The sequence below is a fragment of the Lycium barbarum genome, chromosome 5 (genome assembly GCF_019175385.1).
Source record: "Lycium barbarum isolate Lr01 chromosome 5, ASM1917538v2, whole genome shotgun sequence".
Classification (NCBI taxonomy): Eukaryota; Viridiplantae; Streptophyta; class Magnoliopsida; order Solanales; family Solanaceae; genus Lycium; species Lycium barbarum.
Genome location: NC_083341.1, coordinates 143,397,930 through 143,425,447, shown reverse-complemented (window position 1 = coordinate 143,425,447; position 27,518 = coordinate 143,397,930). Strand labels below are relative to the sequence as shown.

Sequence of the window (27,518 nt, the reverse complement as noted above, 5' to 3'; positions counted from 1 at the left end):
CACTTTGTGATTCTTAATATCATTTGCTAAGCAGTTTACAGAGCCATAGTGGCCACTCTTCCTCCCGAATGGCTAGGCAATGACACACTAGGATCCATAGTGGCTACCCTTCCTCCCGAGTAGTTAGGCCAAACATCACAACAAAGTTCATAGCATAGAAGCCGATTCACAAATTGTCTCAAAGTTGTTACACCATCAATAACATTAACGTTCATTATGCATATCCAAAGAATAAGTCATTCCAATCAATGCTTTGAAAACGTACAACTTCTTTACAAAGATTTCTATGTCCCAATTCACTAATGAAGATGTCATTACCAACTCTTAACTAGCATTACTAAGCATCTCCCATAGAGGGAAACATTCATAATAGCTTATACATATATAAGGTTTGTTGCCATCTAAGTATAATGTGGGTTTGTCCCCTCACACACATCAACCACCATTTAGACATAAAATTGAGTTCAAGAAACATGAAAATATTGCTTTTTCTTTCATTCATTTAAAGAATCTTGAATAAAATTTATGCTTCCAAATTCAAGAATAACAACTTATCAACAACATGAACAACAATATCAATAATTATTTTATATCAATATCCAACTAATCATATCCATTAAATCATACCAAAACAGCCACGAATTTTATCCCAAAACAGCTCCAAAACAGCCACGAATTTTATCACAAAAACAGCCCCAAAACAGCCACGAATTTTATCACAAAACAGCCACAATTTTATCCCAAAACAGCCCCAAAACAACCACGAATTTTATCACAAAACAGCCCCAAAACAATCACGAATTTTATCACAAAACAGCCCCAAAACAGCCAAGAATTTATCACCAAAACAGCCACGAAATTTATCCCAAAACAGCCACGAAATTTATCATAAAACAGCCCCCAAACAGCCATTTGATATGCAAAAATTATAACCGAACTTTCAATGTCATTTTCTCTATTCTAACCCATTAAATCTATCAAGGATCAAGACAAGAACATCATTAAAATCTTAGACATACCTTATATGAGCAGCCACCACGAACACAACATCCCCCAAGTTCAATTTTTATCTTAGAACGACGGCAACAACTTGTACCACACTTTATCCTTCACGAGCCTCGTGATTCAGGGCCTCGAACTTGATCGATTCACCACTTTCTCTCTCTAACTCTCCTCTCTCTCTCTCTCTCTAAAACTCTGAACATTGGTAGGAGAAAATGAGGCTGCTAGGGCTGAACATTTCCCTTAAATATCAAGGGAAATGGGCCTGACCCGATTTGGAATCGGGTTGGGCCAACAGCTTGACCTTTCTTCCTTAAAACGTCCATATCTCCTTATCCCGATGTCACATGTAATCCCACGACCTATGGTTGGAAAGGTATTTCAAAGATATACAACTTTTATTGAGGAAGTTTTTCCAAATTCTCAACACATTTTCACTAAAATCGCCCAGAAGACAGACCTACCAAAACTTAGGCGAATTTAAGAGCCCTTAAGAACTTCACTAGTTGGTTTGACTTCAAAACGACCATTTTCCACCCGAATTCATCAAGAATGGATTCATATAGATACAATATCATCTTGACACTAGATTTTTACATATTCACACTTATTTCAAGTTTACGGGGTGTTACAGGACATATACGGATTGCTTGTACGAGAACGGAAAAGCTTATTTTTTCATTTATTTGGTCCAATCATCGAGGACCCTTGTTTAGAGACCCGTCGTGTGTACTAGCTCATCGATTAGGCAAGATCTGATGACCGGCTCTGTTTTCCGTGAAAATCCACCGGTCCTTACTAAACGGGCTGGGGACATGTACGGATTGCTTGTACGAGAACAGCAAAGCTTATTTTTTCATTTATTTGGTCCAATCACCGAGGACCCTTGTTTGGAGACCCGTCGTATGTATTAGCTCATAGATTTGGCGAGATATGATGACCGGCTCTGTTTGCCCTGAAAATCCACCGGTCCTTACCAAACAGGTTGGGGATATATACGTATTGCTTACACGAGCACGGCTTAGCTTATTTTTTCATTTATTTGGTCCAGACAGTAAGGACCCTCGTTTGTGGACCCGCCGTGTGTATTGGCTCATAGATTTGGCGAGATATGATGACCGGCTCTGTTTGCCCTGAAAATCCACCGGTCCTTACCAAACGGGCTGGGGACATATACGGATTGCTTACATGGGCACGTCGTAGCTTATTTTTCCATTTATTTGGTTCAAACACCGAGCACCCTTGTTTGGAGACCCGTCGCGTGTATTAGGTCATAGATTTGGCGAGATCTGATGACCGGCTCTGTTTGCCGTGAAAATCTACCGGTCCTTACCAAATGGGCTGGGGACATATATGAATTGCTTGTACGAGAATGGCGTAGCATATTTTTTCATTTATTTGGTCCAAACACCGAAGACCCTCGTTTGGAGACCCGCCGTGTGTATTGGCTCATAGTTTGGCGAGATCTTATGACCGGCTCTGTTTGCCCTGAAAATCTACTGGTCCTTACCAAACGGGCTGGGGACATATACGGATTGCTTGTACGAGAACGGAAAAGCTTATTTTTTCATTTATTTGGTTCAAACACCGAGCACCCTTGTTTGGAGACCCGTCGCGTGTATTAGGTCATAGATTTGGTGAGATCTGATGACCGGCTCTGTTTGCCCTGAAAATCCACCAGTCCTTACCAAACGGGCTGGGTAAATATACGGATTGCTTACATGGGCACGTCGTAGCTTATTTTTCCATTTATTTGGGCCAAACACCGAGGACCCTAGTTTGGAGACCCGTCGTGTGGCGAGATCTTATGACCGGCTCTGTTTGCCCTGAAATTCCACCGGTCTATACCAAATGGGCTGGGGTCATATACGGAATGCTTACACAAGCACGGCTTAGCTTATTTTTTTGTTTATTTGATCCAAATACCGAGGATCTTTGTTTGGAGACCTGTCGTGTGTATTAGCTAATAAATTTGGCGAGATCTGAAGACCGCCTCTATTTGCCTTGAAATTCCACCGGTCCTTACCAAATGGGTTGGGTTCATATACGAAATTCTTGCACGAGCACGATTTAGCTTATTTTTTCATTTATTTGGTCCAAACACCGAGGACCCTTTTTTGGAGACCCGTCGTGTGTATTGGCTCATAGATTTGGCGAGATCTGATGACCGGCTCTGTTTCCCCTGAAAATCCATCGGTCCTTACAAAACGGGTTGGGGACATATATATAATGCTTGTACGAGAACGGCGTAGCATATTTTGTCCAAATACCGAAGACTCTCGTTTGGAGACTCATCGTGTGTATTAGCTCACAGATTAGGCGAGATCTTATGAGCTGGCTCTGTTTGCCCTGAAATTCCACCGGTCCTTACCAAACGGGCTGGGGACATATACGGATTGCTTGTACGAGAACGAAAAAGCTTATTTTTTCATTTATTTGGTCCAATCACCGAGGACCCTTGTTTGGAGACCCGTCGTGTGTATTAGCTCATAGATTAGACGAGATCTGATGACCAGCTCTGTTTGTCGTGAAAATCTACCGGTCCTTACCAAATGGGCTGGGGACATATATGAATTGCTTGTACGAGAATGGCGTAGCATATTTTTTCATTTATTTGGTCCAAACACCGAAGACCCTCGTTTGGAGACCCGCCGTGTGTATTGGCTCATAGTTTGGCGAGATCTTATGACCGGGTCTATTTGCCTTGAAAATATACCGGTCCTTACCAAATGGGCTGGGGACATATACGGATTGCTTGTACGAGAACGGAAAAGCTTATTGTTTTCATTTATTTGGTCCAATCATCGAGGACCCTTGTTTGGAGACCCGTCGTGTGTATTAGCTCATCGATTAGGCGAGATCTGATGACCGGCTCTGTTTGCCGTGAAAATCCACCGGTCCTTACCAAACGGGCTGGGGACATGTACGGATTGCTTGTACGAGAATGGCAAAGCTTATTTTTTCATTTATTTGGTCCAATCACCGAGGACCCTTGTTTTGAGACCCGTCGTATGTATTAGCTCATAGATTTGGCGAGATCTGATGACCGGCTCTTTTTGCCCTGAAAATCTACCGGTCCTTACCAAACAGGTTGGGGATATATACGTATTTCTTACACGAGCACGGCTTAGCTTATTTTTTCATTTATTTGGTCCAAACACTAAGGACCCTCGTTTGTAGACCCGCCGTGTGTATTGGCTCATAGATTTGGCGAGATATGATGACCGGCTCTGTTTGCCCTGAAAATCCACCGGTCCTTACCAAACGGGCTGGGGACATATACGGATTGCTTACATGGGCACGTCGTAGCTTATTTTTCCATTTATTTGGTTTAAACACCGAGCACCCCTGTTTGGAGACCCGTCGCGTGTATTAGGTCATAGATTTTGCGAGATCTGATGACCGGCTCTGTTTGCCCTGAAAATCCACCGGTCCTTACCAAACAGGCTGGGTACATATACGGATTGCTTACATGGGCACGTCGTAGCTTATTTTTCCATTTATTTGGGCCAAACACCGAGGACCCTCGTTTGGAGACCCGTCGTGTGCATTAGCTCATAGATTTGGCGAGATCTTATGACCGGCTCTGTTTGCCCTGAAATTTCACCGGTCCATACCAAATGGGCTGGGGTCATATACGGAATGCTTACACAAGCATGGCTTAGCTCATTTTTTTATTTATTTGATCCAAATACCGAGGACCTTTGTTTGGAGACCCGTCGTGTGTATTAGGTAATAAATTTGACAAGATCTGAAGATCGTCTCTATTTGCCCTGAAATTCCACCGGTCCTTACCAAATGGGCTGGGGACATATACGGATTGCTTACACGAGCACGGCTTAGCTTATTTTTTTATTTATTTGGTCCATACACCGAGGACATTTGTTTGGAGACCCGTCATGTGTATTAGCTCATAGATTTGGCGAGATATGATGATCGGCTCTGTTTGCCCTGAAAATCCACCGGTGCTTACCAAACGGGTTGGGGACATATACGGATTGCTTGTACAAGAACGGCGTAGAATATTTTTTCATTTATTTGGTCCAGACACCGAGGACCCTCGTTTGGAGACCTATCGTGTGTATTAGCTCATAGATTTGGCGAGATCTGATGAGCCGGCTCTGTTTGCTCTGAAATTTCACCGGTCCTTACCAAACGGCCTGGGGACATATACGGATTGCTTACACGAGCACAGCGAAAATTATTTTTCCATTTATTAGGTCCAAAAGCCGAGGACCCTCGTTTGGAGATCCGTCGTGTGTGTTAGCTCATAGATTTTGCTAGATATGATGAGCCGGCTCTGTTTGCTGTGAGATTCCAGCGGGCTTTACAAAATGAGCTGGGGACTTATACGGATTGCTTACGCGTTTACGGCGTAGTTTATTATTCTATTTATTTGGTCCAAACACCGAGGACCCTTGTTTGGAGACCCGTCGTGTGCATAGCCTCATAGATTTGGCGAGATCTGATGAGCCAGCTCTGTTTGCCCTAAAATTCCACCAGTCCTTGCCAAAAGGGCAGGGGACATATAGGATTGCTTACGCGGGCAAGTCGTAGCTTATTTTTCCATCTGTTTGGTCCAAACACCGAGGACCCTCGTTTGGAGACCCGTCGTGTGTATTAGCTCGTAGATTTGGCTAGATCTGATGAGCCGGCTTTGTTTGCCCTGAAATTCCACCGGTCCTTACCGAACGGGCTGGGGACGTATACGGATTGCTTATGCAGGCACATCGTAGCTTATTTTTCCATTTATTTGGTCGAGACACCGAGGACCCTCGTTTGGCGACCCGTCGTGTGTATTAGGTCATTGATTTGGCGAGATCTGATGAGCCAGCTCTGTTTGCCCTGAAATTCCTCCGGTCCTTACCAAACGGGTTGGGGACCTATACGGATTGCTTACGCGAGCACGGCGTAGCTTATTTTTTCATTTATTTGGTCCAAACACCGAGGGTCGTCCTTTGTAGACTTGTCGTCGGTATTAGCTCATAGATTAGGTGAGATCTAATGAGCCGACTCTGTTTGCCAAGAAATTCCACCAGTCCATACCAAACAAGCGGAGGACCTGTACTTATTGCTTACGTGAACACGGCATAGGTTATTTTTTTATTTAATTGGTCCAAACACCGAGGACCCTCGTTTGGAGACCCGTCGTGTGTATTAGCTCATAGATTTGGCGAGACCTAATGATCGGCTCTGTTTCCTCTGAAAATCCACCGGTCCTTACCAAACGGGCTAGGGATATATACAGATTGTTTATACGAGAACGACGCAGCATATTTTTTCATTCATTTAGTCCAAACACCGAAGACCCTCGTTTGGAGACCCATCGTGTGTATTAGCTCATAGATTTGGCGAGATCTTATGAGCCGGCTCTATTTGCCCTGAAATTTCACCGGTCCTTACCAAACAGGCTGGGGACATTTACGGATTGCTTGTACGAGAACGGCATAGCTTATTTTTTCATTTATTTGGTCCAATCACTGAGGACCCTTGTTTGGAGACCCGTCGTGTGTATTCGCTCATAGATTTTGCGAGATCTGATGACCGGCTCTCATTGCCCTGAAATTCCACCGGTCCTTACCAAACGGGCTGGGACCTATACCGATTACTTACGCGAGCACGGCGTAGCATATTTTTCCATTTATTTCATCCAGTCACCGAGGGCGCTCGTTTGTAGATCTGTCGCGAGTATTAGTTTATAGATTTGGCGAGATCTGATAAGCGGGCTCTGTTTGCCCTAAAATTCCACCGGTCCTTACCAAACGGGTTGAGGACATATACGGATAGCCTACACAAGCACAGCGTAGCTTATTTTTTCATTTATTTGGTCCAATCACCGAGGACCCTTGTTTGGAGACCCGTCGTGTGTATTAGCTCATAGATTTGGCGAGATCTGATGACCGGCTCTGTTTGCCGTGAAAATCCACCGGTCCTTACCAAACGGGCTGGGAATATATACGGATTGCTTACACAAGCACGGCCTAGCTTATTTTTTTATTTATTTGGTCCAAACAACAAGGACCCTTGTTTGGAGACCCATCGTGTGTATTAAGATTTGGCGAGATCTGATGACCAGCTCTGTTTGCCCTGAAAATCCACCGGTCCTTACCAGCGGGCTGGGGACATATACGTATTGCTTGTACGAAAACGGCATAGCATATTTTTTCATTTATTTGGTCCAAACACCGAGGACCCTCGTTTGGAGACCCGCCGTGTGTATTAGCTCATAGATTTGGCGAGACCTTATGAGCCGGCTCTGTTTGCCCGAAAATTCCACCGGTCCTTACCAAACGGGCTGGAGACATATACGGATTGCTTGTACGATAACGGCGTAGCTTATTTTTTCATTTATTTGGTCCAAACACCGAGGACCCTCGTTTGTGGACCCGCCGTGTATATTGGCTCATCGAATTGGCGAGATCTTATGACCGGCTTTGTTTGCCCTGAAAATCCACCGGTCCTTACCAAACGGGCTGGGGACATATACGGATTGCTTACATGGGGACGTCGTAGCTTATTTTTTCATTTATTTGGTCCAAACATCGAGGACCCTGGTTTGGAGACCCGTCGTGTGTATTAGCACATAGATTTGGCGAAATCTAATGACCGGCTCTGTTTGCCCTTAAATTCCACCGGTCCTTACCAAATGGACTGGGGACATATACGGATTGATTTTTCGATATCTGATGCGGTGACTCTGTTCTCCCTGAAATTCCACCGGTCCGTACCAAACGAGCTGGGAACACATTATCTATGAAATAGACATTCAAGGGGGAGTATTATAAATATTATTTATTTATTATTGTGGATGTCTATCTTTAGGAGAAATGTCAGGGTTTGTGACTTTAGGACCAAGCTACTTTCCCTTATAAATAGAGGAGTTCTCTTCATTGTATTTGCATCCTCAAAATGAAATAAAGAATTTCACTCTCTTCTCTCTTTCTCTACAATATTCTTCTTCTTGCTTTGTTATTTTTTAACAATTTTTTTTTTTTTTTGTGTAAGATAATTTGTTGGAAAAGATTTTGTTCTAGTTGTAATTATGAGCTCACTTTTGTCACCTTGGATAAAATCCTTATATTTAATATGCATAACAAATGACATCTTGATCTTGCACATTAGATATGATAATTTGATATAATTTATAATCAACGTCAAATTATGTTACGTTCGATGTAAAAGTAAAATCATGTAAAGAACATGAGCAACGTTTCTTATTACTTTTTACAATTTTCTTAAAATTCTATCTCGTAATTCAGTGAACGATCAATAAGAATAGACCTTAAATAATTGTGCGCGTTGAATACTTTAATAATTTGATGTTTACATTTAATTTTCAAAATGCTTTTTTTATTCTAGTGTAAAATAAAAAGTTGATGGTGTTTTTGGTAATGTGCTATAAATTGTTAAAATTATTCAACCCAATTCGTCAATTCCTAAAGATACTTTCGGTATGTGCTAAAAGTCTTCCCTTAGTTATTACACTCGAAACACTCAATCGAGCACAGCCATGCAAAGGAGTAATTGTCAAGAGAGGACTGCAATATTAAAAAAGTTAGGCAGTTTAAGAGTGCTTATTCAAGGAATAATCGTGCATGATCATAAGCAAAAATAATGATTGATACTCGTTACGCCAAATGATCTCGATTATGAGTAGCATTTGGCACATACCATGGTAAATGCTCTTGTCAGACACAACTAATCAAGGAAAAATCCACACATCTGTAACAATGCTCTTTTTCAAATTCTGTGCGCTCTGAAATGGGGTGATAAATCTAGTGAAACTGAGAAATAAATATCAACAAGGAAGACATTATCAAATATTGGCAAGAAAGGGTATCAGTAAAACTTTGGAACCCTGACTTCTGATAAGCCTACACTGTTCTCATCCTGTTCCTATAATCTAGCACTCCTACTTCACTAATATACAAAATCCTGTCTCTCACAAAACTAACGTGCAAATATATCTCCTGTCACCTCACAGCTTGTTAGATACAGCAGCTGGAAGAAGATGAATCTGCTATGTAATTCAACGCCCGGGGCAACATCACCGATGGAAACAACTTTCCCATTCTTTCTTACACCTTCATGTACAAAAGCGTACACTCAAACTCGTGCCCGGGAGATAATCAAATTGATCAGTCATTACTCAAATCCCAGAAGCAGCTCCAAGATCCAGTAAGGCCCTCTCCACAGTGGAGGGAGAAAAAAATGAAAGAATCACAACAGTTAGCAGCTGAAGTTCATGTCTACTACAAGAGCAAGAACAGCACCTGCTGACATGCACACAGGTTAGGCGCTGAAGTTCATGCACGCTACGAGAACAAGAACACCACCTATTGACAAGCACACAGATCACGTTACTGAGGATGATCTAGAATCTTCGGTCTTGTTACTCCGGCACATGCAATCTGGGCAAGGGAATGAATATATTGAGTCATTTGGCCTTTTAATCTCAATTCCTTTTGAATCACTATGTGCTCGTATATTAAGCATTTGCCGCTTGAAGCTCCTCCACCTGGAAGACGAGCATATGGAAAACATACACCGATCAAAAGCAATGCAAAACCAACATACAAGACTGCATAGAGTGCCTAACTACATTTGAGTCCACATTAGAAAAATGAACGTTCAAATTAAGATAACAGGTAAGTTACCAAACAGCCATGAAACACCTGTAACTAGCAAAAGCCAGAGTTACTGTCTTGACCATGGGCCTTCATTATTGTAATACCCACTCTTTTACTACCAAAGGGGCTTTTAATCCCCGTAACGGCTTCTTTCAGTTTTTTTTTTCTTTTTTTTTTTTTTTTTTTTTTTGATAGGGCTTCTTTCAGTTTCTTTACAGGCACACTAGAGAGGTCTCACCTAAACTGGTAAAAAGATGGCAGAAATGTCAACCAAAAGCTTACCCGATATTGGGATTATCATATAACAAAGCTAACTTCCTCTTGTCTGGTCTGATGGTCCTGGAGTGTCCACCATATAAGTATCTTCGATGGCCCAACAGAAAGTGGGGGAAATTGCCTCCCTGAGTTGTCACAAATACTTCACTATGAAGGCAAACAGTATAGTCTATGGCAGCCATCCTGGAAGAGTAATTCTATAAGCAATAACTTGAGTCAGACGGTAGGCCAAAGAGGAGGGCCGGGGGGGACTTAAAAAAGCCTGGAAGAGCAATCGAACAATTTAGACCTGAAATGGAGCTAATTCTTCTGGGGATGCCAGCATTTCTTTAGTTTGTAAAAGAGGAAACATCTCTAATAGTGGTTTCATATGTCGCTCAGAGTCGTATATTTTTCCAGATGCTAAATAGATGGATGTAATCTTGTCAAATCCCATGCCTCTCAACATCAAACCAACCTGATAAAGAGTGTGTAGAAAATGAGCCACAATTTTTCTAGTAAGGTAAATAATTTTTTTTAACAATTGGGGGAAACCCCGTATACAAGCCATATACCTAAAAAAGAGAACCTGCATCAAAATATGGTTCTCAAAAGAAATGTGAGCTCCCCCTTCTTGGAATCTTACTAAACATTAGTCACAATCCTTGCAACTCAACTATGACAGTATAAACTGACTAAAGAAGACAAAAAAGAAGGATACTCCAACTCACATTTCCAAGGCAACCTTCTCACACATGATTGAAGAAATTTTAAAAAATCACCACCAAGTATAATGCTCAAGTCTCACGAGTCACTTCAGCCAACAAAATTAATATGAGTAAAGCTAATGCAATTACTAGTTTTACGCTCTCATCATCTCATAAGGATCCTTGTGCCTAGCATAAGCATATACTAAATCTCAGACAAAGGTAGGATTCCAGTAATTGAAATAAGGCCAGGTACAAAGAAGTGCTATCTCCAGAAAGTATTCTAAACCATACGCTTTCTGAACAAAACACTTTCTTTAGGAAGGAAGTCTCACGAAGAATCAGAATGCTCTGACCAAGTCAAGAAAGTACATTCATACAACTTTTTTGAAACTGGAAAAAAAAAAGTATATAATGTGTTCTGTTAAGTCAGGTCTCTTGAAAAGAGATGAAAACGACAATATATTACCTCTAAAGGAGTTAAGGGACACTTGCCATTAATCCTGATAGCTCCAGGACGAATCACACGACCAGGTTTTGTAAATTTTCCCTTCCATCCTCTCTCTCTTGCAGCATCCATGTCCCTTTTTTCTTCTTCACCACCATCATATATGCAACAAGAGAAAGCCACCATATCCTGCAAGAGAAAATGATCAAGGCTCGATAACCTTGGAAAATTAAGCTATGGAGCACATTAAAAAACAGTATATAGCAGTTTGCACCACATGAAACTAACCTCCTCAAAGCGGAGATGCACAGAGATATACTTTCCACTATTATTGGCACTCCGTTCTTTCATTCTTGACACCAATGTTTCCCCCAAACTCAAAATGGAATTTGAAAATCTAAGGGCTTCATAATTAGCCAGGCACCTAAGCCGCTGAACGGTTGGAGGAGCATCAAATGATAAACGGTTTGCGAATGGGGATATTCTGATGAGCCTGAGTCAATGATCAGAAAACACTTAGCAAAACTGTGGCCCTAGATAGCAAAACAAAATGCTTCAAATATGAAGAAATGAACCTACCAATTAAGCATCAAAGAATTGACGAGGAATATATCCAGCTGACCAAACATGATAACAGACTTAAAGATTGATAGCCTAGGCATTTACACTTCTATAGATTGTTGGCCAAGCTTTCAAAGTTTGCTTATTTTTAAAAGTGATTTTCCCCGGATAGGGTTTCAGAGAAATTATTTTTGAATAGTAGCAGCTTGTGTTTGGTGAAATAATTTGAGAAGCACTTTTTAGTATTAAAGAAGCAGTTTGTGTTTAGCCAATCTTCCTGGAAAAAAATGCTTTTAATTGTCAAATAATGAAAGAAGCGTGTAAAGATTCCTTTTACAATTAGTTTATATATATATATATATATATATATATATATATATATATATATACAACAACAACAACAACAACAACCCAGTGAAATCCCACATCTTGGGGTCTGGGGAGGGTAGAATGTACGCAGACCTTACTCCTACCAAGGTAGGATGGCTGTTTCCGAGAGACTCTCGGCTCAATAGAAGCATAAAAAGGGAGTCAGATAAGGTTAAAAGATTCAAAACGATATTGCAATGAAATAATGCAAGCGACACAGTAAAAACAGAATAATCAAGGAATTCAAAGTGATATGGAAATGCAAATAACGGAAGCGGCACAGATATAATAGAGTAATCAGAGTACAGAAAGTAGCAAATAATAACATAAATCAGAGCACAAGAAATTATTATGCGCTAATGCGCCTACTAATAAGGAAAGATAACGAGACTTATCTACTAGCCTTCTACCCTAATGTGGGTCCTCCACACCCTCCTATCTAAGGTCATGTCCTCGGTAAGCTGTAACTGCGTCATGTCATGTCTAATCACCTCTCCCCAATATTTCTTTGGCCTACCCCTACCTCTTCTGAAACCATCCATGGCTAACCTCTCACACCTCCGCACTGGGGCATCTATGTCTCTCTTCTTCACATGCCCAAACCATCTCAGTCGCATTTCCCGCATCTTGTCTTCCACCGAGGCCACTCCCACCTTATCCCGAATAGCCTCATTTCTAATCCTGTCGCTTCTAGTGTGCCCACACATCTATCTCAACATTCTCATCTCGGCAACTTTCATCTTTTGAACGTGAGAGATCTTAACTGGCCAACACTCCGCCCCATACAACATAGCCGGTCTAACCACCACTCTGTAGAACTTGCCCTTAAGTTGTGGTGACACCTTCTTGTCACATAGCACTCCGGAAGCTAGCCTCCATTTCATCCACCCTACCCCAATACGATGTGTGACATCATCGTCAATCTCCCCGCTGCCTTGCATGATAGACCCAAGGTACTTGAAATTACTTTTCTTTTGGATGGCCTGAGCACCAAGCCTAACTTCCACGCCAACCTCCTGAGGTGTCTCACTGAACTTACACTCTAAGTACTCTGTCTTGGTCCTACTCAGCTTAAATCCTTTAGACTCCATATATATATATATAATAGATTATTTTATTTTGAGAGATTTTAGTTGGTTTTTCAATTTTATTTAATCAAAAGGGAAAAGGCATAGAAACACCCCTAAACTATAACAAAATTGCCAACTATACACCTAAGTATGTTGTGGTCCTATGACCCCCTGAACTTAACTTTTTCCGCATTATTTACCCCCTTGAACATATTTTTTCGTATTATTTACCCCCTTCACTAATCGCCTAGTAAAGAAAATAAGTAAAAAGCAGCACGTGTAAATATGCGTTTATTCTAAACTAAAATAAAGGGGCCTTACTATCTTTTTTCATTTGATTCTTTCAAACTCAAACGACCGGACCCTCATCAAGTGATTCAGAAAAGGAAAAAAATTACAAGAAGAGATGGAGATCGTAACAATGGAAGGAGGAGAACGAAAAGTTTGAAAGAAGATGAGGGTCCGGTCATTTGAGCAAAGAGCCACAAAAGAGTTGTATACAGGAACACAACCAAGATGCCTACCAAGTCTCACATTGGTGCCAAACGAAGAATCAGTACCAAACCTCACACTAGCGCCAAGCCAAGAATTACTCCAAAGACAAGGGTGTGAAGCGAAAACTCAAACATACTGAAATTAAAATAAAATAAAAAGTCTTTTCTTCTTTCTCAAATTCTACATTGTCAGGGTGATTACAGCCTTTGAGGTGAGCTTTCTCCTTTGCAGCACTAGCATCCTTTTTCTCAATAAAGGAGGTTGAATTCTCCCCCACTTGAAGTTGTCCGCGTTTGAACAGTTTTTTGTCGGCGTCGTAAAAGAACCAACACCACCACAGGCTTCGACTGAAGACGGTGGCCAAGCCCCAGTAAGCCGCTGCCAGATACCAGTCCAGACACGCCGTCACAGGGCACCAGAAGATTCGGCGGCATGTGATTGTCACGCGTTGGTGTGTGAAGCCTTCTGGCAAAAAATAATAGTTTTTTTCTTGTGTGGGGTTGCAGGTCAATTTTGAGCCTACCCATCCTACTCTCAACTTTTTCAGACCACCAAAGGTCTTTTTATTAAGTGTGTCACATTGTTTCCAGTGAAGTAGATCTGTTTTTCCGGCTTGAGTTTCTGAAAAAAATTCTGCTCTGTGGGTGTCACCTGAAACATTTACATGTTTTTCAGACATCACAAATTTTCAGCTTCATCCAGATTTGAGTTTTTGGGTTTTTTCCTCTATAATCTAAGAAGCTATTTTTTTCTTCGGTTTACTGATTGCATATGTGGGACACAAAGACAGTAAAGTACCTCTCTTTTCCAAATCAGTGCGGTAACATTGGATGGGGCTAGTGCGTGTCTTGCTTGGTCAGGATCTTGTTTGTTTTGGAGTAGGGAATGGTACTCTAATTAGGTTATAGAAAGACAAATGGACATGCAATACCACCCTCCAAGATGCCCACCCCACTCTTTTCAATCTAGCCCAAGACCCAAGACACTGTTGTTGTTATAGCCACATACAGGGAAGGGGTTGATTGGAATCTCAAACTAAGAAGGGACTTGTATGATTGGGAGTTCAGGAAACTGCTAACACTCAGTAGTGCAACCTCAATCCACTGGCAGCAGATAGGCTAAAATGGGGCAATCAAGAAGGAGGCATCTACACCGTCAAGTTAGGGTATCATCAATTGTGCTCTAGCAACGCTATGCCAGATAACTGGCCCTGAAAACTACTCCCTCCGTCCCAAAATAAGTGTCACCTTAGCAAGAATCACACCCATTAAGAAATCAATAAATACAGTGTGGAGTTTAGTTTACTAAATTACCCCTATTTTTTTTAAATTGAAAAAAAATAAAAAGGGACTACTTATTAGATGCTTTTTGAGAATTACCCCTATTTATTAGATGCTTTTTGAGAATTGAGCAATATTAAAGAGGACTACTTCTTTAATGCAAAGGGCATAGTTGGAAACACTTGCCAATTTGTCTTGAATTCCTAAGGTGACAGTTATTTTGGGAATTTTTTTTTTTTTTGCTCAGGTGACACTTATTTTGGGACAATTTTTTTTTGCTCTGGTGATGCTCTTTTTGGGACGGAGGGAGTAATATGGAAAACTAAGTTACCTCCTAAGATCATCTGCTTCACCTGGATAGTCCTTAATGAGGCCTGTCTCACTCAGGAATCAGGATAACTTAGGTGCCGTTTGACCATAAAAATTATTCACTTTTTTCCGGAAAATTTTTTCACTTTTTTTACTTTGGCGTTTGGCCATAAATATTCGGAATACAATACCAAAAACAAGAAAAACTTGTTTTTCAAAAAAATTTCACATTTTACAACTACATTTCACCAAAAACTACAATTTCAAAAACTATGGCCAAACACAACTCCAACTCCAACTCCAACTTCAAAAATTCCAAAAAAGTGAATTTGTTTTTGGTATCTATGGACAAACACCTACTTAATGAAAAGGAAGTTCCAACTTCCTAACAGATGCTACATGTGCAAAAAGGAAATTGAAAGTCCTGGCCATCTATTCCTTTACTGTGAAGTTGCTACAGATATCTCGAGCATGTGCATCACTGGACTCAAATTGTCCACCCCATACTCATTAAAGGAAGCTTATATGAGTTGATGTTTTTGGAGAGTTGATAAAGCCATCAAGAGTATCTGAAGAATGATACCTGCTTGCATATTTTGGTGTATTTGGACAAAAGAAACAAGATATGTTTTGATGGGGTCTCAACTCCTATAGGGTCTTTAAAGGCCAGATATATTGCTAGTTTATTTTGATGGTTCAGTTTGTAAACAGCTAGTAGTTCAGATCAAATCCTGGATTTCATTAGTTCCGTAGCTCTGGCATAGTCTGTTTTTTGTATAGAAGGCAGACTTTTTTGTAAGATCCAAAGACAAATCCTGTAACCACTGCATCTTCTTGATGCTTTTGTTTTAAAATGATATAACTTCTTCGGGAAAAGAAAAGATCTCCTTGCTAGACTCCAACAATGTCAAGTGAATCCTCAAATCCAGGACAAACTAAAATCGGGAACTATGGTGGAGGCAACTACACAGTCAAGATGGGATACCAACATAGCTGTTCAAGAAACTCTCTGATTGATAACACTGGCCGTGGAAACTCATTTGGAGAACTAAACTGCCTCCAAAGGTCATCTGCTTCACTTGGACTCCCTTATATGAGGCATGCCTCACTCAAGATAATCTGATTAAGAGGAACTTCCAGCTGCCAAACAGATGCTACATGTGCCAAAAGGATGCTAAAACTACATGCCACTTGGTACTGCACTGCCAACTAGCTACAGATATTTGGAGTACGTTGATGAGTATTTTTGGTCTAAATGGCTCACTCCCTACTCAATGAAGGATGCTTATGAGAGCTGGAGCTTATGGAGAGTTAATAAACCATCAACAAAATTTGGGCTATGGTCCCTGCTTATATTTTTGGGGTGTATTTGGTCAGAGAAACTATAGATGTTTTGATGGTAGATCAACTCCCTTAGGCTCCTTAAAAGCCAAGTGTATTGCTTTTCTGTTTTTCTGGTCCCCAGTTAGCAATGCTGATCATTTTTTAGATTCCATTAGCTCATTAGTTCTCTAGTTAACAATGTTGTCAAAGGCGCACTTAAAGTGAGCTTAAGCCCTGAAGCGAGGCTCAAAACATGTTGAGCGCTTTGTCTCGCTTTATGTGCGCTTCAGTGTCATCATCAAGGCTCTAGAGATACTTTTCCTTGCCGACGTGTCTCTCTTGAAGAGGTGACACTAGATAACTAATATCACTTTATCGTAATGTTTTTACAATTTATTTGTCCATATATTTGTCATATTATTATTACTCTTGAACTAAACATATATTTGAATTTTTGCACCATTGCGCCTTTTTTCATTAAAGCCCCAGCTGACCTTAGAGCTTTCTTGCGCTTTTCGCTTTTGATAACACTCCAGCTCTGGAAAGTTGCCGAAAAAATACTAGAATTGGCTTAGTCTTAGACTCTGTATAGAAGCCAGTCCGAATTTTTGTAAGCTTAAATGCTATGTCTTGTACTCACATCTTCTTGATGCCTTTTATTGAATCCACTTTGTGAAAAAAGATGTCTGCTTACATGCCTTTTTGTACTTAGGAAACTCGTTATAATGAGACAAGGAAATAATACGACATTTCGGATAATCCGCACCTATTTTCTGATAACCAAAACTTTTCAATTTCAAACAGCATAATAGGATTTAACCACAAATTTGAAAAATAGTCAAACAATCAAAGGGATAGCCGTGCAGATAGAGAACTTCTCACTAGTGGCAGCTTGAGGGTGGCCAGAATGTTACCGAAAAAATCTGACTCTGTACAGCCGAAAATCTATTTCGATAATGGGTGTCACCAAAAAGTTGATTGGTTGAGCTGGAAACCAAAAGGCAAGCATCAACGAAGGAAGATGTATGGGAGACTAGGGAAAAGAGAGATTTGGCCGGTAAAGAAACTGGTAAACTGGAACCCTTGCTTCTGGTGATCAGGAAGTTCAAGAAATAAGATGGGTGGCCTCGAGATGGCTAAGCGACCCCCAAGGAGTAAAAGTCAACCCTGGAAAATTGCCGAAAAAAACCTTGAGGGTAGAGGAGGGGGATTGACGCGTCACCGTAGCTGGACTTCTGGTGGTGCATGGTTGTGCGTGCGACAGAGTCTGACGAAGGAGTTGTGGGGTTTGTTCATCGGATGATAGTGGACCTTCTGGTGGTGTTGGTTTTTGCAAGACACCGTCAAAAACAAAGATTGACAAAGACAACCATCGAAAAATTGCAGAGTCACGTAGTTTCTTCTCGGATGTCGCTAGTAAACTGCACGAGTATTGTCTCATTAAAGCTTTGATACCATGTGATAGTGAGATATAACACGGAAAACAAATGAAGAATGTACTGCTTGATTATTCTTCCAAGCTATCAGGTGTTTAAATAGTACATACAACATCAACTATGCCTCAATCCCAAACAAGTTGGGGTCAGCTTTTTGAACCTCGCTTATTCTTATATCTCCATCATACGAAATAGAAATAAAAGTAAAAAATAAGTCATATATACATATACTAATGATAATAATAACAACAACAACAATGCAACAATAATATTAAAGTTCTCTAACAAGTCTAAAACTTATCCCAATATTTTTTACATCCCATGAGAAGAGGTAAGTATACAAGTGAATCTTAACTGATTAAGGAAAGACAATCAGTTACAATAAAAGAAAATATGTTGTTCCTATAATTACGTTAGGAAAAGGAAAAATAAAGTCTCCAAAAATTTGCTAATTAATTAACACAATCGACAAAGTCATCTTAAGATGTCTACCCAATAGGTGATAGCTAATTATTAGCACTAATATTCTAACTAAAGGCCGTTCAGTCTAAGAGTCGATAGTGGTGATAAAAAAAACAGAAATGTCCAGAAACTCACTTTTCTTCGAGCAGCTTTGGAAGAACTGTATCCCTGTAGTAACTGATGGAGGACCAAGCTTTGATCCTGAAGTTGTAAACATTGCTCATATTGTAATCGAACCTTTGCATAACATAATCAGGAATCTTGTTCACCACTCGCACATCACTGGCTAGGGTTTTAACAAAAAATTCTTCATCATAGATATCTCCGAACTTGCTGCAGAGAACAACCGCCGAGCATTTTTATGATTTGAAATGAAAGGAAGGTGCAGAGATGGATGTTAAACTAGATGGATCAAGAGAACAGCCATGAAAACTAACACCCACTATCCCAGAAATAATCCGAGTTGCATGAAGTAATTCAGATTTTAGTTTGCTACAATGATATCTCAAAAGGAAATGGCCATGAACCTAAGGTACAGATTCACCAAACCACTGGAACTGTTCAAATTCTTGGGCTACTGAGATCTTTTTGCGGTCATTTGTCAAAAAAACTAGCCCAAGTAATAATAGCAACAATTAAAAACTATTTATGCATCCACCAAATTTCTGAGTTTACAGTACATAAATGCCCCGCTATGGAAGTACTGCATTACTCAAACAAACAAAGAAGATGAAAAAGCAGCCAACCTTGGATCCCTCCAAATACTATGAAAATGGAAGTGTGGGATGACCAGGGTTGCATTAAGATAACCTGCCACAGCAACAGCATTGCATATCTGGAAGCAAAAAAGCAACATTAGTGATCTTAAACTACCACCGTCACCCAAACAAAACTTCAGCATTTCAATGACAATTATCTTTTGAACTGAAGGACATACCGACGTCCTTTGCTGATTCAGACCACCATTTGCCTCGATATAAAGGTAACCATTTGATTCAGGAAAACCTGAAGATATGCGATACAATCTTAGTTCATTGCTCACCAAACCTCATCTAAATTAAATAGAAAAAAAAAAAAAAACAACAACAAAGAGAATCAAGCTATCCACTTAGTAAAATGGAAATCCTTAATTACTAGCAAGGAGAAAGGGGGATTGGAGGCTGGTTGAGCATGGGGCTTTCATAATGGAGGTCTCAGGTTCGAAACCCCCTGCCTACAACAGTAGGGGATTTGCCTTCTGGGTCGAGCTCGTCGCACTGGGCTTGCCTAGTGCGGGTTATCTCTCCTGTGTGGTTTGCGAGCTATTACACAGGAGCTGGGTTTACCCTGTGCGCACCCGAAGGGTAGCGGCTGCGGGTTCCCATGTCATCAAAAAAAAAAAGGGGTGGGGGGGGGGGGGGGGATTGGAGTATGGACGTCTATCAGGTCATACTGGGGTTATATTGCAGCCAACTCCAACAACAAAGTAGGAATTGGTAGAAAAACTTTTTTTTTTTGGTTGAAGTAATTAAAATGCACTAGAATGGCATCAAGAAGATGCAGAGGTTACAACTAAGCATAATGCTGCTTCAAACAAGAATTAACATGAAGCTAGCTGAGCAAAAACCTGTAAACCAGTCAAAAGATCCAAAAAGATATCCCCTAAGATTGCTGCTAACTTGAGTTAGGGAGCTAACAAAACCCAAAAAATTATCCACACCGTTTACAGGGGAGAAAAAGTGCCAACTGAAAAGAATGACTAAACATCTAGCCTTAATGATACTTATGGAAGTTGATATTCCATCAAAACATCTGCAGTTTCTCTCTTTCCAAATACTCCAAAAGATTGCTGCTAGGATCATCCTCCAGATCCTTTTTTTTAAAAACAGGTAACATTTATCATCCTCCAGATCCTTTTGATGGTCTTGTCAACTCTCCAGCATATCCAACTAACATAAGCATCTTTGATGGAAAAGGGCATCACCAATTGGAGGCCAAACAAAGAGAAGAAGAAATCCCATATGTTAGCTATTATGGGGCAATGCAAAAAAAGATGATTGACACTCTCATTGTCTTGTTTACAGAAAAAACATCTATTGATGAGAATGATGCCCCTTTTCCTGAGATTGTCTTGAGTAAGGCAAGCCTTATGAAGGGCTGTCCAGGTAAAACAAGAGACCCTAAGAGGTTGTCCAGGTAGAAAAACTTTGTTCTGACCTCAGAGCTTTTTTGCGCTTTTCGCTTTTGATAACACTGGGCCACACTCTAAAAGATTTATTCGCTGACCTTTATTTTATTTATCTGGTAAAGTTTTTCATTAATAATAACAAGGCCAACATGGCCGTATACAAGTGGTATACCAAAAAGGAGAAACCTACAAAATATGGTTCTCTCCAAAAGACACCCAATCCTCTGTACAAACAGGAACTACATGGGTGCACCAAAAGAAAATAAGGGATAGGAAACTACTCCTTAATTGAGCAAAGCTCATCTCCACCCCTTCAAAAGCTCCCCTATTTCTTTCTTTCCAAATGACCCATATCACAGCAAGAGGAGTGACATTCCAAGCCTTGTGCCTTCTTCTCCGAGCTCCACTCTTCCAACCGGACATCAACTCCTTCACAAACATTCCAACTCTTATTCGCTGACCTTTATAACATTGCCTCCCTCTGAAAGGGGTGCTTGCTGGAGCAGCTCCCCTAAAGCAAGTTTAGATACAACTTGGGATGGAATATTACTTTTAGAAGGGGCCTAAATGACTAGGAAATAGGAGTTGTGGAATTTTTTAAGACTCTGGAAGAATTCAAAGGGCTAGGTGGCTATCAGAGTCTTGTGATAAGGTCTACTGGAAACTTGGAAAAGATGGTGCTTTTTCAGTGAAGTCTACCTATCATACTGTGTGTAATTTGGATGAGTAAATTGTAGTGGCCAACAACAACAACTACATACCCAGTGTAGTCCCCAAATTGCACAGTGGCCATGGAGATATATTTGGAAAGTTAAGGCTCCTACAAAAGTTGTGTTTCACCTGGCTAGTGGCAAGAGAGGCTTGCCTGACTCAAGAGACTTTGAAAAAAAGGGATTTCGCTTATGCTTTAGATGTCCTTTTTGTGGTTTAGAAACAGAATCCAATAGCCATTTGTTTCTTCATTGTCATGTCACTGATCTTCTGTTAAGATGGCACTTTTGGATAAATGGTTGTGGAAATTCAGCATGGAGGGAGAAGCGTTTTGGAGAGGGGTGATAGTTGATAAATATGAAATTATGGAAGGAGGGTGGAGAACAAATGGGATTACTATGCCTTTCGGGTGTGGTGTGTGGAGGAACATAATGAAGGGGTGGGAAGCTGTCAGTGATAACATTGCTTTTAAGGTTGGGGTTAGGAATAGAGTTAGTTTTTCAGGTCAAAAGTGGTGTGGAGGTGTGGTGCTAAAGGATGACTTATCGGTATTGCATAGGGCCTCTTGCCAAAGGGAATTGTCTGTTCATCAAGGTAGGGGGGACACAAGGGGATGGTACTTTTTGGGGTTTGAGATTCAAGAGGAATAATTGAGCTTCAGAGATTGCTAGCTTTACTTCACAAGCAATGCGAGCCAGTTGATAGACCCGACGCTCCGAGTTGGGAGTTGGGAAGTAATAAATTGTTCTCTATCAAGTCCTTCTATGAGATGTTTCTGCTTAGGCGGAGGATAGTTTCCCATATGATTCGGTTTGGATACCTAGGTGCCGAGGAAGGTGTGCTTCTTAACGTGGTTGACGACTGGAGGGGTTATATTGATGGCGGAGAATCTTAGAAAAAGAAAGGTCGTGTGCATAAGCTAGTGTTTCCTATGTAAGAAAGCAGGTGAGGACGTGGATCATATTCTGTTACATTGCAAACTAGCCATGAGTTTATGGTGGGATATCTTTAAATGGTTTGGTGTTTCTTGGGCTATGCCAAACTCCGTGAAGGAGTTGAAGTTCGGATGGAAGAGTGGAGCTAGGAGAAGAAGGCACAAGGCTTGGAATGTTATTACTCTTGCCTTTTTGTGGGTCATTTGGAAAGAGAGGAATATGAGAGCTTTATAAGGGGTGGAGATGAACTTTGCTCAATTGAGGAGTAATCACTGATCCGTTATTTTCTTTTGGTGCAACCATGTAGTTCCTGTTTGTATAGAGGATTGGGTTTCTATTGGAGAGAACCATATTTTATAAGTTTCTCCTTTTTGGTACACCTCTTGTATACCACCAAAATGGCCTTGTTATCATCTATGAAATTTTTTATTTAAAAAAAAAAAAAGGTAAAGAGTTAAGATTCCATCAAAACATCTATAATTTCTTTCATTCTAGATGCACCAAAAAATAGAAGCAGGAACCATTTAATGGGTTCTCCAACTCTCCATGAACAAAAGTTTTCATAAGCTTCCTTAATATATTTTTTTTTAGATGGTAACAGTTAGTCTGTATATCCACAGATTTACTACATCCAAAAGTGTAGTCCCCTCCAAAAGTATTACAACTTACATTGCCCTGACTATTACATTATATCAATAACCAATCTAAAGTTGTTAAAATATCTATTGTCTAATCTATCATTTCCTGCTTACACCAAAAGTGATATAATCCTAGGCAGTTTAACTTCAATCTCTGCATGCTGCTTTGTTTGTCATCAAAGCATCTCTGATTTCTCTCCTTCCAAATTGTCCACCATATACATCATGCTAAGACAATCTTCCATCTCTCCACCTTCTTTGTTGCATTTCCATCTCTGTTCCAACACTTCATCACCTCTTTTATGTTACCTAGTTTCACCCATTTGATTTTCCTCATCTTAACAAAGATCTGCCAAAGCTGGTCTATCCACTTGCAATGTAAAAAGAGATGGTTGACTGCTTGTTCTCCACATAGGTAACACCTAGAGCATAGTTGGAATCCTCTCCTGTTCAAATTCTCATGAGTCAGTACTGCCTCTTTTGCTAATAGCCAGGAGAAACAATTTACCTTGTAAGGTACTTTTGTTCTCCACATCATCCTCCAAGGCCACCCTTCCACCTGAGTATTTGTTGAGCTCAAATCTCTGTATGCAGATTTGATAGTGAAGCACCCTTTGTTGTCAAGTTTCCATAGCAGAGTATCTGTTAAGTTGTTAAAGTGAGCAACTGTGTTGTAGAAGTTTGCTATCCTTGGCATTTCCCAGTCATTCAAGTATCTTCTAAATTGTAAATTCCAACCGTGACCTGTCCAGATTTCAGTCACTGTAGCCTGTTGAGCTTGTCTTAAGATGTAGAGATCTGGATATAGTTGCTTCAGAGATTCTTGACCACACCACTTGTCATTCCAAAAGGATACCTTCAGTCCATTCCCAATGGCCAGAGATTTCTAATGGATCTCCATATACCGCATCCATATGGAGTATTCACCACCTCTGTCATCCATTTATCTTCCATCCCAATAGGCTCTTGTTCTGTTTAGCCAAATCTCTGATGCCCACCCCTCCTTTCTCACTGATTGTCATTTCCTCCAGTTAACTAGATGAAATTTCTTCCTGTCCTCATTTCCTTGCAAGAAAAAGTCCCTTCTCAATCTATCTATCCTTTTAATCACATTCACAGGAACTGGAAACACAGACATCATATAGGATGGCAGTGCATGACCATGCTAGTCTAAAAGTAGGGAAGAACGTATTCCACATATGAGCTGCTACTCGACAGTGTAGAAATAGATGTCTAACACTTTCAGATTCCAACTAGCACATGTAACACCTGCTCACTATTAGTATGCTTCTTCTCCTGAGATCATCATGAGTGAGGCATGCTCCTTATAAGGTTATCCAATTAAAGCAAATCACTTTAGTAGGTAGTTTGGTCCTCCAGCATAATTTCCACGGCCAGTTGTCTATCAACCCCATGTTGGAAGATAGTTGTGCATATGCTACCTTCACTATAAATTTCTCATCCTTTGAACTGACCGAGAACAGCTTATCCTTTACCTGAGGATTGACAGAAATCCCAGCTAGTTTGGCAAGAAATTCCATTAGCGCATTCATTTCCCAATCTGTTTCTCCTGAAGTTTAGGTCCCATGAATTGTTCTGCTAGCATAGCTCTACAGAGGAATCTTGATCACTTGCCAGTTGATAAAGGTGTGGATATTCATCAAGTGTCACTTAACCAGGTCATTTGTCCTTCCACATTTTTATGTGACCCACCCCCTACCTTGATTTGAGTTTAGTTGGAACTCATCCCATAATTTAGAAATGTGCTTCCAAAGGCCCACCCCATAGGGTGATCACGCACCAGTTGTTCAGCTCATGCTTTGCTTTAATTACTGCTTTCCATAACCAGGATCTTCCATACTATACCTCCAGTGTAATTTCATTAGCATACTCTTATTGTGAAGTGCCAGATCTTTCACACCAAGTCCTCCATGCTTCTTTGGTAAGATAAGTATTAGCCTGCCCCTAAAAGAAAGATACTGCATTTTCCAAGATGCAAGTCTTTTTTAAAACTTCTCAATAACCCTATACCAGATTTCCTTTGACTTGTATCTTGCACCCAGTGAAAGGCTGCTTAGGTCTTTACCAAAATCATAGAGTTGTAATACCATATGAAAAGAGATATCAAGAGGGAAAAGCTAGCCAGATGGTCATGAAACAAGAGGTTGCTTCTATAAGATTTTAGTCCATTGGAAAAAAGAACTGTTTAGACTACATGAAAAAAGAAAAGTTATTTATATAAGAAAGCTAAACTGAATACCAAGGTTCTTAGTTTCTGACTAATTAGAGAAGAATATTTTGTACGATAAACCTGAACACATAAGATGAACATAAACTTCCCAGCATATAAATGCATTAGTTATCTTGAATTTCAAATTACGATAAGACTATGCATTGGGAAACCTCCAATATAACCTGAACGCAACAAGAGAGTTGTCCTTACTATATGACGAGTAATTAAGAGAGAGAGAGAGAGAGAAGCATCATAGCATACTAAAGAGGACAAAGGATAAGTTCGATTCTCCAAATTTTGTACCTCCTGAGGATTTGTTAATGCATGGTCTCCATTCACCACCTCTATAGGAATTTTTCCATATTGTTGATATCTACAGGAAATTTGCACCTCTACTTAGTATGATTTTAGAAGATAAAAGCAAAAAAACAATCATATATGCAAATTGTTTTCACTGCAAATAATTTCATGATCAGATTCATTACCAACATTGACATCATGAAATAATGGACAAGCTTCACCATTTTTGGGAGAATTTGAACTAAAATATCAGAATTCATAAAATAAGATCGGGTTACAAAGTAACACACTTATTGACAGAAAGAAATCGGAAACATTCAAGGGGGCAACAAGAACCTAAATTTATCATCAAATATTTCATGATTGAACAGAATACTCAATGTTTCTCTAAACATAGGGACTCGACAACAATGACACTAATCACTTGAGTTTGTGCAGACTTCAGTAGGATTTCTGCTTGCCTCAAATGATCACAGACAAACTTATGCCCTTCAGACTATTCAATGTCAAAAAACAACTTTCTCAATTCTCAGTAATGATTTGACGTGCCAGTGAAACCAGAGAAAGGGTCTTAAACAATTAAAAAGTTTTCCAGGAGAAGTTAAAATTATGTATATGTATTCTCTAACATTTCTAAACACCTATCACAGAAAGAGGACTTGCACTCAAGCACTGTAGCTGGAAATTGTAATTGGGAACACTAACTGAGCACTGTGCATATGGCCTGGAGTCTCAACCCCATCCAGTTACTTAGTACGCAAAGTAGGAGGAATGATACACATTTGCTACAGAATACTCAGATGATGAGAGAGAGAAAAAGAAAGAAATTCCAGATTAGAGAAGAAGCATATACACTGAGTATTGCAGATCTAGACGAGGCATGTGAAAGAAAAAGATAGAGAATATTTAGTGAAAAAGTAGTAGAGTGTTTACACTAACCGCATGAGCAGTGGAATTATCAGAGTCCATTTCGGGTCGGAGTTTGGCATAGAGCTGGGGGCTGCGATAAAGAGAGCCGGGAGCAGGGCGGTGCCTGATGATAGGAACAACATCAAAGGATACAGTGCCCATGTAAAACAACATCCCAGCTATGTACAGCAAAGGAGCAAACAGGAATATCCCCTGTCGACGAAGGAGAATTGATAGAATGAGCCAAGCAAGACGATGTGCAAGGGTTCTGTGTGCACCCGGAGGAGTAAAACGGGCTGCGCTGCTGGGTTTGACCCGTCCACCACCACCACTATTGCTATTAGTAGCGCCGCGTAAACGAGGGGAGCGGGAGCGTGGCGATGAGGGCGTTGATGGGCTGCTGTGTCCACTACTCGGTAGCCTATTATAAGCGTGCATCTCTCTCTCTCTTTCTCCTTCACATCATACAACACAAACAAAGACTCCAAAAGGATTTTCCAGATTTACAACAAAGAAATCCTTTTTTCCTCTCCAACCCCTTTGTTCCTCTCTCTCTCTCTCTCAGATGTGTTGATATTCCGTAGAGAGAGGGGGCGGGGGGCCGGGTCGTGGATCGGTATGGAAGAAGTTGAAGAGAAATACAGCCAGCCAAAATAGAGGGCAAGTGTTAAAAACGAATTGCCATCGCTGTGAGGAGAAGGTGCGCACGTGACCTCATATAAAAGATGGATGCACTCACCTCTGCTGTATCGTAAGAGGAATTCACGTGCCTCTGATTAGTGAGGTAAGGGTGTTCTGGGCTAGTGGGCCATGCTGGAATACTGGACTGGCGTGGTGGCTCCTGAAGAAGATTAAGTAGGCGTTTGGACACTTTTTTTTTTGAATTTTGAAATTGGAGTTGTGTTTGGTCATAGTTTTTAAATTGTATTTTTTTATTGAAATGTAGTTGTTTTGTTGTGAAAAACTCAGTTTTTCTTGTTTTTCAAATTCCGAAATACAACTTCAAGTTGTATTTAGAATTTTCATGGCCAAACGCTGATATCGGAGAAAAGTGAAAAAAAAAATCCGAAAAAATGTGAATAATAAGGGACCTAATACTACACCATATCTCTTACTTGCCCTTACATCTAGTACAAGTATATTTATATAGGAGGACAACTACTCAACTGACTCATCACCAAACTACTTCTTTTAGCTCACACAGAATGTGAAGGGGAGGTGTTAATGGTGAAAGATTACATGGAAGGAGGCGGAGGTGGGGTAAAATTCGGTTTGGTT

General features: G+C 40.4%; 1 protein-coding gene across 2 annotated transcripts; it reads right to left on the bottom strand.

Annotated features, from left to right (window-relative positions):
- Positions 1–8,704: 8,704 nt before the first annotated feature.
- On the bottom strand, positions 8,705–27,004 carry LOC132642091 (protein ESMERALDA 1). Of its 2 annotated transcripts, XM_060359371.1 has the most exons (10): positions 26,271–26,989; positions 25,335–25,404; positions 19,285–19,352; positions 19,094–19,182; positions 18,483–18,680; positions 11,331–11,535; positions 11,064–11,231; positions 10,198–10,365; positions 9,915–10,105; positions 8,705–9,520 (listed from the first exon to the last, which is right to left on the bottom strand). In XM_060359371.1, exons 1-10 carry the CDS (start codon positions 26,676–26,678, stop codon positions 9,358–9,360), a joined length of 1,728 nt encoding a protein of 575 aa, XP_060215354.1. In that variant the 5' UTR covers positions 26,679–26,989; the 3' UTR covers positions 8,705–9,357. The 2 variants fall into 2 exon arrangements, with proteins under 2 accessions (XP_060215354.1, XP_060215355.1); XM_060359372.1 differs by lacking the exon at positions 8,705–9,520 and having other exon boundaries at positions 9,921–10,091; positions 26,271–27,004.
- Positions 27,005–27,518: the final 514 nt, after the last annotated feature.